The 13,471-nt window shown below is 47.7% G+C and overlaps 4 protein-coding genes across 4 annotated transcripts; 2 read left to right on the forward strand and 2 right to left on the reverse strand.

Moving 5' to 3' along the window:
- Nucleotides 1-104: 104 nt before the first annotated feature.
- Nucleotides 105-986, reverse strand: BDV38DRAFT_263269 (uncharacterized protein). Its single transcript, XM_032056166.1, has 2 exons — nt 862-986; nt 105-798 (listed from the first exon to the last, which is right to left on the reverse strand). Exon 2 carries the CDS (start codon nt 728-730, stop codon nt 341-343), a length of 390 nt encoding a protein of 129 aa, XP_031907892.1. The 5' UTR covers nt 731-798; nt 862-986; the 3' UTR covers nt 105-340.
- Nucleotides 987-1,173: 187 nt separating this feature from the next.
- On the forward strand, nt 1,174-3,113 carry BDV38DRAFT_263271 (serine/threonine-protein phosphatase). Its single transcript, XM_032056167.1, has 2 exons — nt 1,174-1,447; nt 1,515-3,113. Exons 1-2 carry the CDS (start codon nt 1,431-1,433, stop codon nt 2,830-2,832), a joined length of 1,335 nt encoding a protein of 444 aa, XP_031907893.1. The 5' UTR covers nt 1,174-1,430; the 3' UTR covers nt 2,833-3,113.
- Nucleotides 3,113-6,916, reverse strand: BDV38DRAFT_229954 (putative C6 transcription factor (NirA)). The gene is made up of 3 exons (XM_032052924.1): nt 5,094-6,916; nt 4,668-5,036; nt 3,113-4,608 (listed from the first exon to the last, which is right to left on the reverse strand). Exons 1-3 carry the CDS (start codon nt 6,395-6,397, stop codon nt 3,459-3,461), a joined length of 2,823 nt encoding a protein of 940 aa, XP_031907894.1. The 5' UTR covers nt 6,398-6,916; the 3' UTR covers nt 3,113-3,458.
- A 1,854-nt stretch (nt 6,917-8,770) lies between these two features.
- BDV38DRAFT_263279 (uncharacterized protein) lies at nt 8,771-10,871 on the forward strand. The gene has a single exon (XM_032056168.1). The coding sequence runs from the start codon at nt 9,258-9,260 to the stop codon at nt 10,740-10,742; it is 1,485 nt and encodes a 494-aa protein (XP_031907895.1). The 5' UTR covers nt 8,771-9,257; the 3' UTR covers nt 10,743-10,871.
- The last annotated feature ends 2,600 nt before the right edge of the window (nt 10,872-13,471 follow it).

A 13,471-nucleotide genomic window follows, 5' to 3' on the forward strand; every position in this document is an offset into this window, starting at 1 on the left:
CAACAGTAGGTATCGACCCGGAGCAAGGGAGGGCGCAATGGAGACAGAGTAATAAAATAGCTTTTTAAGAAATTGATTGAGTCAAGTTATAGACATAAAAATGCCATTGTGCATCATGGCTTCAGATGACTATCTGTACATGGGTATATTGCTGGCATTGAGTTTGGTGCCTCCGTGGCATGACCCAATGCCAATAGATATTCTAAACAGTAGGTCCAACATTCCACCGATCGTATTCATAATGTATCTCCTGTAATGTCACAAAACCCGCTTGCATACAACAAAATCCTTTGGGTCTCGTGGCTGGGAAAGCTCGACCGTTGACATCTGCGTCGAGGTTCTAGTTTTCGTTGACGCCTTTCGAAAAGCCAAGCAATTCACCCAGAACTCCGCCAGGCTTTGGAACAGGACACTCTCTTCCCGCCTTGGCCAATCGTTCAGCCTCCTCCTCCAATTGTAGGAATGTCGACACCTCGTCGGGCGTTTGCTGTGTCTGGGCGAGGGCGTTCCCTTCTGGTTCAAGTATTTCAGCATCCTTCCTCTTCCTCCTTCGAATTCGTGGGATCTGTTGCCCATCAGCGGTGACAAGCATCTCCGAATCGGCGAGTGTACGACGCGGGGCAGGACAAGGGAAAAGGTGTGGCAGGCCGACGACAAAAAGAGACGCAAGGAGCGTGGCTGCAAAAAGAGAGGACGTCGACCGCGATCGGGGGTGTAGATGTGGCGGCATATTGACAATAATTGAGGGAGAAGATGGTTCTTTTCAAGGGCACTGGGCGTCACTACGGCATAGAAGGACTTTGCTGTGCGAAACTCCTTGTTAGTGAGGGACTAGGATAGGGAACGAAGCAATTGACATACCTTGCGAGGGAAAGTTCAGGCCGATTAAAGGAACAGTGAGGGAGCCGCCCAGAAGGGAGACATGGCCTCGCCAATGGTAGTGGGGAAAGCGAAAGGAGTATAGGGTAGGCCGGGGGAGACCGAAGAACGGAGTCAACGGAGTCAACGGACGTCCACTTGAAGGACTTCGACGAAGAATTCGGACTAGTCTTGGCGATCAGATCTAATCTTATCTCTGATGCATATGATTGGCTGTGGTGTCACTCGGACGCCAAACCGCGAGAGTCCCGTCAGTGTTGGCGCGCCACGGAAAAAGACCTCCCCCAGTTCATCGAACCTGCTCAATTTTTCGGAGATCCCCTGTCGTGTTCTCTTACTGGATGCTGTATCAGACAAGAAAATGATCGCTCCTTTGCCATCAACATAGCGGTCTTCATTTTTAGTGCTCCCTGGGCTGTCCAGGCTCAACCGACTCAGCGTCTTTCTCTCCCCCCCCCAACTCTTCGCTGGAGTTAGGACCCACCGACCACCCCTCTGCTTCGACTTACCTATCGATCCATTCCCAGTCTCTATCTTTGCGCTAACTCACCATGAGCGATCTCGATAGGTATAGGATGATCGAATGTTTTTACATATTCAAGGAACGCCGAAACTAACTTTTATCTGCGATATAGGGCGATCGCCCAATTACGCGCCTGTCGCTTAATACCCGAAACCCAGGTCCGTGAGCTCTGCTACAAGGCGCGAGAGCTCCTCATAGAAGAAGGAAATGTCGTCTGTGTAGATGCGCCAGTCACGATTTGTGGTGATATCCATGGCCAGTTTCACGACCTGATGGAACTCTTCCGAGTCGGAGGCGATGTCCCCGACACCAACTACCTCTTCATGGGCGATTTTGTCGATCGCGGATTCTATTCTCTTGAGTCATTCCTCCTGCTTCTCTGCCTCAAAGTGCGCTATCCAGACCGTATCACCCTCATCCGCGGAAATCATGAGTCGCGCCAAATCACAACGGTCTATGGCTTCTACGACGAGTGTATCCGGAAGTACGGCAGCGCCAACGTATGGCGTTATTGCTGTGAAGTTTTCGACTATTTGGCGCTAGGTGCCCTTGTTCTTGGAACAAGCTCGGAACTTGAACCAACAGGACCCGTTATGAACGATTCTACTCAGTCCACCATGCCAATTGACGACGCAGAGCTGGAGACCGAAGTACTAAACTCGAAGGGGGAGGTCACATACAGCTCATACCGACCAAGACAGAGTGCCTCGTCAGATGCAACAAAAGAGAACAGAAACATATTGCCATCAGGGGATATCCCAAGCCAGGCACCCCTCAGAACAGGTGCGCCCGGCACAGGTGCCTCGGGAGAAGGTGCGGGTAGCTATTCGAGCAGAACCGGAGCAGTCCTCTGCGTGCACGGCGGCCTCTCCCCCCTGATCGACACAGTCGACAAGATTCGTCTAATCGACAGAAAACAAGAAGTTCCCCATGAAGGCGCCATGTGCGACCTGTTATGGTCGGACCCTGATGAAATTGACGGTTGGGGATTGAGCCCGCGCGGTGCCGGGTTCCTGTTTGGCGGGGACATCGTGAAGCAGTTTAACTACACAAACGACCTATCCCTGATTGCGCGCGCCCATCAGCTTGTGATGGAGGGCTATAAGGAGATGTTCGACGGCGGGATCGTCACTGTCTGGTCAGCCCCTAACTACTGCTACCGTTGTGGAAACGTGGCATCCATCCTGGAACTCGGCGAAGACACAAGCAACGGTGGTACGGTGACGAGGAGCAATGGTGACTACGGACGGAGCAACGGCATTATGGCAACTGACAAGCCAGGCGTGAGGAGTCCCGGAAGAAGGTACAGGGTTTTTGAAGCCGCTGCGCAGGATACAAGGGGCATGCCCGCCAAAAAGCCTGTTGCAGATTATTTCCTGGTAAGTCACCCTTTTCTCCCTAGCCATGGCTCTCTCGTTCGTGCTTTCTAACTAGTTCAATAGTGATACCACTGACGCATAATTCCACTTCCTTTCTGTCCTATCTACATTCTTATATAGGCCGGCCCGTATCAGCTCTTTTATTCAAGACCCAGCGATGATTCTAGAAGTATGATGTTGTTGTGCATACTTTGCATTCTGAAGTTGAACCTGGAGTTACCTTTATGATCTGTTGAAAGCGGGGAACGATCTATTCTGTCTATTCATATGTCCATTGGGGTCGAACTGTCCATATCTTACACAGTGATTTTATTCAATGTCTCAGACGAATTGTTTCTTTTTTCAGCATAAATTATTACATTGAATATAAGATTTCAGTCACCCTCAATATATATCCATGTGGGTTCGTACAACTCGATGTATAGGGCGAGAATTAGCAAGGATCTCGAAATAAAAATATACAAAATCGTGGCTGATAGTACCCTGAATATGGGTTTTCACGAAAGAGGTCCAAAGCCTGTACAGTATACATTTCATTTTATAAAGATGTAGAAAACAAGCGGAAAGGGAGTCTGAAGAAAACGAAGAGAAAGACCGTACCCTCATTAAAATCATAAATAACCAACATCCCAAATGGTAAATCATAATACAGGCCGGACGTAGAAATGCCATCGAGCTCAAGACTGGTAGTTTCTCGGGTACACTGCCTCATTGTATCTCGGGATCGCGGGGTTCTCGTCCGGTTGTGTTATATTAGGAGGGACTCCCACAGCATACCTGACTGCTTGAGCCCTGGAAGTGTTGTCAGGCCCGGATGCCTGCCCGACGTAGCGGAAGTCGGGCGTCATCCCAGCCATAGCAGAGTTCCAGCCTTCTTTCCAATTCTCGTACCCTGGATTGAACGCATTCGCATCCCGAAACCACCAATCTTGGCTTTCTTCAACTAAATTCTCCGGTGTACCAAATCCAGTCATTGGAGATGCGCTTGATGTGGATGATATATCTTGACCGGTACCTAGTGATCGGCCTTGTGCATCCTTTGGATCATACCAAGAGTCATGCCGAGAGAGCGGGACAGTATGCATTGAGCCGTAAGCATGTGACACAGGCCGCAGATATGTTGGCTCTGGTAATTGGGCGTCTGTTCGTGGTAGTTGTGCACTTGAATACCGCTGAGCTGCTCGCATGGCCGACAGAGACGTGGGAATCGGCACCCCTGTCGCATACTGGGTGCCTAAAGCTCCAAGTGCATTGGAAGGGCCTGGAAATAAAGGATCGCCTGGTTCGCGTGTGGGAGCGAATTGGCCAGGCGACGGTAGATTGTTTGGAATTGTTGCAGGAGGTTGAGCTGCAACGGAAGATGGGGACTGTTCAGACGTGGAGGGCGATGATGCTGCTTGGTCCCATGAACCCCATGAACCCCATTTCAGATGGGTCTGTTCGAAAACTATAACCGCCTCGGGAGGCAGCTCAACTTGCCACTTACTGGCCGATATATCGAGGATTCTAAGGGTCCGTCGAGCGCAAAGCCAGCTTTCGCCCATTTCATCCAGGTGCCGGAGACAATGAATAACGTCTCTTTGAGCGTTCTTTTCCGGGAGGTTGAGCAGGTGGATGGTGCAGGCGGTATGAGCCATGTAGACTGCAACATTGCAGATCTGCTTGAACCCGTAGGTACGCTTGTATATTCGGAGCAGCTTTGAAATGGCGGAAGCAGCCTGCGTGCACAGCTTACGGGGAGAGACGTGTTGGGGAAGAGGTGAGTTTGACTTTGCGTACTTCAGGAAAGGGCGATAAAGGTGTATGAAGAGTAGTTGGTAGAACATACTGCAACATTGTTAGTATTATTGTTACAGTATATCAAGGATAGGCAATTTTCTGCTTACTGCATGAGTAAAGCCTGAGGTAGTAGCCTTTCTTTTGGTTCTAGCTCTCTAGGCAAGTCCTTCTTCCATGCCTCAAGCCTCGTGTGAATTTCACTGAGCCTCTTCAGTTCAACCTGTTTCGAGAGTGGTTTATCTCGGGGAGTTGGGTCATAGAAAGACACGAGTAGATCACCACTGATCTCACACAGTTTGGATATTTGTAATGCCACCGTTCTGGTCCGGGAGGGCTGTGTATTTTCAAGGCTCGCCCCAGCATCAGTGTAGGGAGACCACAATTCCGCCTCCTCGTTCGGTAGAATGTCAATCTTTGGCACGCTCACGCTAGTAGCTGCTAGTTGTGGAAGGCGACCAAGATAATTGGACCAGCATCTATGATAATTAGCCATTTGCTCGAGCATCTATATGAAGTAGCAGGGAGGGAAGTACTTGTCAATAAGGAAACAGCCCCAGAAAGTAATTCGCCGTGCGTCAACCTCCTCTTCATCAAGGTTGCGAGCTCCAAGGCTGGTTGAGTCGAAGTTTAGCCCTAAATCTAATGCCATACGAAAGCTCATGCCACTATAGACCCAGCCTTTGCCTTCGCGACCACACCCAGCCTCTCTGACAGACATGAGGGCGAGGGCTTGGACCGTGCAAAGTTTCGCATTTGCATGCTCATCATTTTCGAGCACAAGCCTTTTTGCTTCCTTGAAAAAGTGATCTCCTGCGGTTGCAGGATTCTGAGGGTCTTCCCGAGCCCCGTCCCAAGAGCTGAAGTGGCAGCCGAGAGCTAGCATTGCATTAACCAATAGAGATGAACAATACTGGCCGGAAACACCATGAATATAATCGCGATAGAAGAGATCTTTTGAGAGGGTTGTGAAAAAAGGGTAATGCCATGTGAAGTACATCGTCATGAGGTGGCTAAGTAATTGTTTATCCGTAGTCACTCTCGTCCATTGAGTAATAGAGCGATCGGGTGTATGGCCCACACTCTGGCCTTCCAAGTCCGTATTATACTCATAGAGCTCCGACCCAGGCGGCAAGAAGATGAGGTTCGAAGTGCCACCAATAAACTTCCGAGAGCCGTCCAGCATAAGGCCACTCATCTTTCCCGCTAATTCTGACTCGAACTGATCTGTCTGTGTCGGATCATAATCTCCATTAGGTATTGGATCCCTGGAAGTGGACGTCAAACTCCTTTCCTGACCCATAATCGACTGTGCTACATCTTCTAAATTGTCGCAGGATCGTATCTGTCGGACTAAGTCAAAAGCGTCCTCTTCTTCATAGTTCAGTATGGCTTGGATCAAGGTCAATAGAGTCGCATTCTTAGTCCGCAGCGTATCAGTGTCCTTCTTATACACCCCTTTGCGACGATGGTCGGAATTCGGATCATAAACACCTAAGAAGTAGTTAGTCATGTCTATCGCGTTACAAATTCGTTGATGTGGTGAAATTACAAGTCGTATGGTATACTGAGGAGCAGGCTGCACAGCTGGGTAGATTGCCATCGCACTGGGAGCAAACATTAGATGTGAAGTTTTTGGAGGCAGTGAAAGTAGCTCCTGTACCTTCGATTTCCTTCGGCGACAGGCGATGCAGGCTGTGCTGACACAGCGCCTCTTAGAAGTAGAACTGCTATCTGTGTTCATTGTCTGGGGCCGCGCACTCGGCTTTCCTCGAGGCCCTTTGAATGTTGAAGATTCCATAGCCAATTCTGGCCTCTTCTCCGCAGAGCCCTCGTTCATGCTTGTCAAGTCCACCCAAGAATGTTCGGATAAAGCGTAGGGTCAGAGCGGAGCATGCTTATCGAACGTGGGGAGAGCACTTGGCGCTTTGATTTTGAATGGATGTCACCGGGTCTTGAGTAGACGAGAGGTGACCTGCAGGTTACGTCGCGGGTAGTGAGGGCTCGACACAGAGATCCTGGTCTTGTGGTGAGCGCATTAGCTATACAGGCGCGGCGGCTAGTGTGTAGATGGGCATAACACCAATTGTCCAGTATCACGCAGGTCGATGAGCACAGATCATTAAAAGTTGGTAGATGGAATGAGATAGGTCGCCCCCAGACTGCTAATGACCCGCAAGTGGAGGCGGGGATTTTTATCGGGACCTGCAGGGCAGTGTTGGCTCGAACTCGACAGAGATAAGGGTCTGAATGAGATGCACAGACGATGATTGGACTAGGATGACGCTCAGAGAACGATCAGGCACGATAGATACTAGTAGCTGCTAGACTACTAATAGCTTCCTGCAGCCCATCCATTGAGTCTCGTTCTGGCAGCAATTCATTCTGAATCATTTGGTTGGCGAGCAAATCGCGCGATAAGCGGTCACCGCCTTCGCTTACTAAGAACTATGGTCTTTCGTCATTTCATCGCATTTCTGTTGTCGATTCATTTTCTTCATTTACGTATATTGTTCATTGATAAGTATCTTAGGGATTGTATACTATCTCGATCTATATCTTACAACCCCTGATTCTAGGGCTAGGTCAGGGCCTGTATGTAGTTCTTTCATTCTTCACCCCGAACTATCGTCCATTCACCAATCAGCGGTGTCATATTATAAGAAAAGTTGGAAATCTGATAGAGGGTCGTACATGACCTTAATTTATTTCATTCTATTTATTGTTAAGGGGAATAGCTACTACGTACTGTACTCCCTATGTATCTCTCCTTACACATTCCTTCCGATTTCCTGGTGTACAAAGTACGAAACCTCTCATGGTCCTAACAAGGAAAAGTCTCCCTGGGGGAGAAATTCTTCTCCAACCAATAGCTTGAATCCCAAGTTTTCCCTTACCGCTCTTCCCCAACATAGGGACGCTGACAACACATCGTATTCCAGCCTCAATAGACTACTAGCGCTAATAGTAAGGCACGATGAAGATATTATGCACCCAATGCAGATTATTACCTGATGCCAAGTCCCTTTACCCCATTTGGTTTAGTGCTGTGGAAGTTGCGGCATGCTTTCTTTTTTTTCTTTTTTTTCTTTTCTGCCGTTTGTTTGGAACCGAGGTGAAAATGCCATACAAGAAATATTTTTATCATTTGCCTCTTTTTTTCTGAAACAAAAGAGAGAGAGAGAGAACAAATTTTAGGAAAAAAAAAAAAAGAAATTTCCCTCCAACAGAAAAAAAGAAGCCCCTGGTAATATCCGCAAATTGTTTGATTACTCAGTTAGTCAGGCAATGGTAGTCAACCTATATCATAGACTCCTAGTTGATCAGTTGACTACTGCAGTGTACCTTACTCTTTCATTACTCCTAAGTCGGAACAATAACAAAACAGTTCATACATAGTTCAACAAACCAATTAATCGAATCGACGGATATGTAAAGCCTGCATAGACACTGGTGCCAAGGGAGCACTAGCATACCATTCAGTCCAATATAGGGGGACCAATTATGGAGGCACTCGGGTATTGTTGATGTTCAGAACTTCAGGTCCTAATAATACGAGGGTGAAGTCCAGATTGTATGAAAGATTAGGCGTAAGGTACAGAGTACTGTGCATAATACCATTTTCAGTTATTCTGTGAAACAAGTTTGGTTCTCCATCGCACAAAAGCAAAAGAGGGTTAAAAAAGAAAGATCTACGACTGATCACTATCTACAGAGTGGTATTATTGATTTTATTATTATTATTATTTTTTGTTAGGTGGTTGGGTAGATTTGGTCAATGCCAAGTCAATAGCCACACCCCATAACAGTCTTACCCAACTGGGGAAGGTTGAAACAATAGTTAGCGATACAGTTTACGTAACCCTGTAAGATGGAACTTCTGGTGGAGCGCCTAAAGGCTTCTTTGTACCCAACCCACATTGCTGGTGAAGTTCATTTACCTTCGAGAACATACAGTACGCGTGTTGTACGGCTGTGCACTGTAATTTTGTTCCACTGTCCACTGGGGCGCCTCGGCCGTACCGCACTTGAGCGTCACCATACTGTTTCCGGGGCTCGGCATTGTCCGCCCTTACCGCCCAAACCAGCCATCCGCCTCACTCTTTCTCTTTCTTCACTGTCTCACGCTTAACCCTGGGAAGTTAGCCTCTACGTATCGAAAATAGGTAGTATTGGAAATTACCCTATCTAAACGAAGTTACGGTCAACCTAAAAGCGATCCCCCTGCCGTCACTCTTATCGCAGTCGGAAGTCTTGAGGTCATTCTTTGTTTTTCTTCTCTTCTGCTCGCATCTTACTTTCACTTCCCGGGAATATAACCATTTCTCTTAAACCCGGTCCCTTCGTTATTTTGGTTTGGCCTGGGGACATACCGCCGGCATCCGATCACAGTTACCAGTATCCATTAATATCCGCAAAGTCGCGTGCCTGCATACGCATCCGGGCGGCTTCCCGCATTGGGTTTCATTTGGCTGACACTGCCGCTCGCCTGGACCCTCTGCCAACACAGCACCTTTGACGTATTGTGCATATTTGTTCGACTGCTCCCTAGGAGGAGTTTCCATTTTGGACGCTTCTCTTCCTTCTCCTTCGTCGTCCCACCATTCATCCATGTATCTCGCTCAGAAGCTCGATCAGAGTGCCTCGTCGGGCTTAGGACGTCTTGCCAACCAACTGTGCTTTGGCTATAAACTGTGAAGATGATGGTTCCTAGGGCATTTCTTTTCAGCTCCGTGCCTCCCCTGCACCATGGGAAGAAAAGTCAGCTCTCAAAGTCTGAGGTTGACTTGATTCCTGTGCAGGACGTCTCAGGCCTCGAGCTTCACGACAAGGAAAGCCCACACACCAGCCCAGTCATTATTCCCCATAAACGAGGTTCTCGAGTGACTCCAGTGCAAAGAGACCCTGTGAGAAAGGTTCCAAGGACCCCACGATGTGCAAAGTCTACTCATAGAACATCGTCGGCGGCCTCGGGTGACCGTCCTGTACCTACCTCTATTGCTTCGATTTTGCGAGCCACCGCCATACCGGTGCCTCGACGCAAGCGCAATTCTCGAGAGCCTCGAAGAATACCACCAGTGAATCATGTACAGGATTTCAGCAAGTTGTTGTTAGAAGGTGTCAAGTCCAGAGATGATAGCTTAATGGAGGGTACGGGCAATACCATGCTCGACATCCTCCTTAGCCCGCCTGAAGACAATGATCGGTTCGCGAGTGGAAGCAATTGTGATAGCGATAGCGAAGCGCCATCATTATCCGCCCATTCGTTGTCTATAGAATCGGTTCCATCCTTGGACGCGGAACTAGAGTCTCCATCTAGCTCTCCCATACCCTCTACACCTTCTATCCAACGAAGCCCATGTGAGAGACGATACCTACGCCTATCACAGTATGAGAGTTGTGCTTTTGATCATCCTTTATTAGAGGAGGACGAATTATCGGACTCCGAATGGGAGCCTGTGCAGCAGCCTGCCTTCTTGGACAGCACTCCAACGAAATCATCATCATCTCGATCCTTCCCACGGCTAGGGTCCACTTTCAAGTCCAATCTCACGGCATCACTGCGGGCAATAAAATCTGCGGCACAGACAGTTTCAACGTTCGCCACGCCCTCCGTTCAGCCCGATGATTTTCTTACTCGGTCTCTTCTTACAATCACACCGAAGATGACGGACGACCGTCGGCCTCCGCCCATGAACGAACCACCTTCTCCGGCGCTCCGGCGCTATTTCAATCCCGTTACGGTTTCACCCGCAGAAATTTATGCTTATCAGGATCACCCGCATGAAAACCTTGACACTAGCAATTGCCCCGTTTCCGTTCAGATGCAGACCTATCACCGGTCTGGAAAACGGGGTTCTCGAAAGAGTCGGTTCCACCTGCCGGGCTCTAAAGGTCGTGGTCGATATTCTTCTCCTTTCGATCCGGAGATCCCACCGATGTCCCGCCAGCGTGAACCCCGGGAGAACAGTGATTTTTTGCGCATGGTTGTAATGGAAATGAACATGAGACGCAGCGGCAAACTCCGGGACGACATTCCTACACGGGCGCGAATTTGGCTACCGCCTCGCAAAGGCAATCAAACCCGACACAGCCCTTACGGTTATAACGAAGACGAAGACGAAGACGAAGCAGAACATGCCGTCCCATCTAGATGGGTTGGGATTTCCGCCGACAACATGTGACATTCATGCTCTGATTGTCCGTTTCACATACAGGAGGCGTTCAAATTTCCCTTCATTAGCGTAGCGCATGGTGCCCCCTTTTCTCACCTTTCATTTTCGATCCCTTGCCTTTTTTTTTTTTTTTTTTTTCTCTTTTTTCCTTTTTTTCCTTTTTTTTTTTTTTTTTTAAAGTTCTCTTGGCTATATTGGCTATTGTACATATTGAGAGACGTACATTTGCATTTTGGGCATACAGACTGGGGCGAAGGCGTTCAGGGATCTTGGATGGTCACTTGCTTACAAACTTTGGCTTTTACATCCTGCTCTGTACATCATTGGAGACTTCCACTCCACGTTTTAGATTGAGAAGTCAAAAAGAATAAGATTGAGAGGCCTTGTCATAGATGGACATACTGTGGGTTTCATAACGTCACATGGCCGAAGAGCCGAGCGTTATTAAACTTCTGAGCAATCAAATCGACGTCATTACTCGACAAGCGATCTCAATCACTTGACCCGAGGTTCCGTCACGCGACAGAGCAATCAAAGAAAGATAAGGTATCCCAAGTACTAGTAGATTCGAGGATAAATTACCACCACCATGTCTCGTTACTACTACGTACTTATCATCACTGGGACTTCAGGCCACCACCCCCGATGGTATTACATTACACCGACAGGATTACGAATTTAGTACCAGTAGATACTACTCAGGCTATCTACATACTTAAATAGTCCTCCTGACCAATGGATTAGACTACCTAGCGAGAAGCGATGGCCTGTGCTACAGGAGCTTCCTAACGTGGAATGGTCGTAACTGAGAAATAGAATTCTTTCAAGACTAGGGTTACTTTTTGCCCAGCTCTGAGGGAACGTGGAAACGTGAAGTATAACTAATGAGATTGTCATGGGACTCTTGCGGATCCATTGATTTGATTCTTACCGCTAGGCTCGCAGAAAATGGGTTGTAACAATACTGTACTCATTCAAGCCTACCTATTAGTGTAATGTTACTTGCAATATGCTTTGTCTTCTTGGAGAGGAAATTACTAGTAGTAATTATGGATAGTTTGGTATAGCAGGCGTCAAGCCGCGTGGACCATTCCTTCCATATCGGGCACGGTTCCTGATCATGAGGTCACCTGTCGAGCTTCTTTGTATGGAAGTCGAACATACGAGTCATGAATCAGCACGACGTCGTTGATTCGATCATTCAACTTCCCTTGCAACTATGGAAAGCCGTCGACGTTATAGCTAAATAGGAACAGAGCCGGAACAAATTAAGGACCGTCCTTAATAATTGGTTTACAGGATTTTATACCGAAATGACGCTAGGTACCGATTGGCTCTCAGAATCGTCTTGAGACCTCGACAATCCTGTGGTCGTTCGAGCAAAATGGCATTAGAAGCACAGTTCGGATCAATCCAGCTTAATAGCTGTTGAGGAACTTCGAGAAAGCATGATCGGACCCTGTCTTGATACCCTCCCGGGCTTTTCTACCCGGAGAGAAACGAGAGGATCTCGTTCTCTTTACTATGACATCATATCCTCGTCGAAAATTCCTTATGCTCCTTCCATATACTGAGGTGAATGGGAATAGACCTGGTGAGAAACAGACAGAAATATTTTCCGTTTGAGATTGCCTGTCTACAACGGTGAAAAGAATTTCAAAAATTTACATACTTCATTATGGCTAGAGAAGGAGCCCCTGCGACTCAGATTGCTCAAATGAGTATATAGTGGTATCAATACTTTCGAGGCCTACTGGGAGGCTCAAAACATGCAGACTATCATACCTGTGTCTGCCTGATAAATTTATACATTCCCACCTCCTTATATCTAAGGTGAAGACAGCTGAAATAGGTCCGATTCCGTCCATATTACCACCACTATCTTAGTTAGATATCTCGTATAGGCTGCAATTAGTGAACTTCGCGCACATTCAGGAAGTGTTACTGGTTGAATAAGCACTGGATAATGCGAATCTATCAGCGCTAGGACGGTCTATATACAGTACATAGTTCTATTTCTGAGTACATACCTGCTTGGACAATATTACCCGCAGCCGCGCCACGTGTGTACTCTTTAGTAGAAGCAAGTCTGTATGGGTCTTATCCTTGTCCGGCACCTTTCTGTCTTTGGGCACTGCTTAAGATCAGAATCATTATCTCTTCCTGCTGAAGAACTTAGGCTAAGAACATTCTCTTTTTGCATTAAGAAGCCGAACAGATCCTCCGGACTAATGTATATCACTGATCCTCCTCAGATCTGCGTTCCACACGTGAGGCCATTTACTCCCAGGCTTGTGTAGGCGGGGGCTAACGATTCGGTAAAAACGCAAACGGTGCCCCAGTTTGTGGAGCAAATTTGCAGTGAGGATGAATAAGGAGGATATTGTTGGTCAATGCGACAATGGCTACACTGCAGAAGAACTTTTTCTGCTCGTTGTGTCATTATTGACAGCAATCTTGGCAAGATATGTGGGTTAGACTTGCCAGCTCGCTATGGAGACGATGTAGGACGCATAGATTGGTCTGAATGCGAGTCCAGCATTTACAGTGGGCCGTCGGCTTATATCCCATCCCATCTACAGCTTAAAACGCCCTAGAAGTATATGAGGCTAATGTGAGAAGAGCTTCTTGCTATATAAAGAGCAAGGACGGGGTAGAAACGCGAGTCTGACTGGAACTTAATCTCCGTCCCTAGACTGGACAAAATGCCAATGGGCCCCTTTTTGTTCGGATTTTAT

This window comes from Aspergillus pseudotamarii (genome assembly GCF_009193445.1).
Source record: "Aspergillus pseudotamarii strain CBS 117625 unplaced genomic scaffold BDV38scaffold_98, whole genome shotgun sequence".
Taxonomy (NCBI): Eukaryota; Fungi; Ascomycota; class Eurotiomycetes; order Eurotiales; family Aspergillaceae; genus Aspergillus; species Aspergillus pseudotamarii.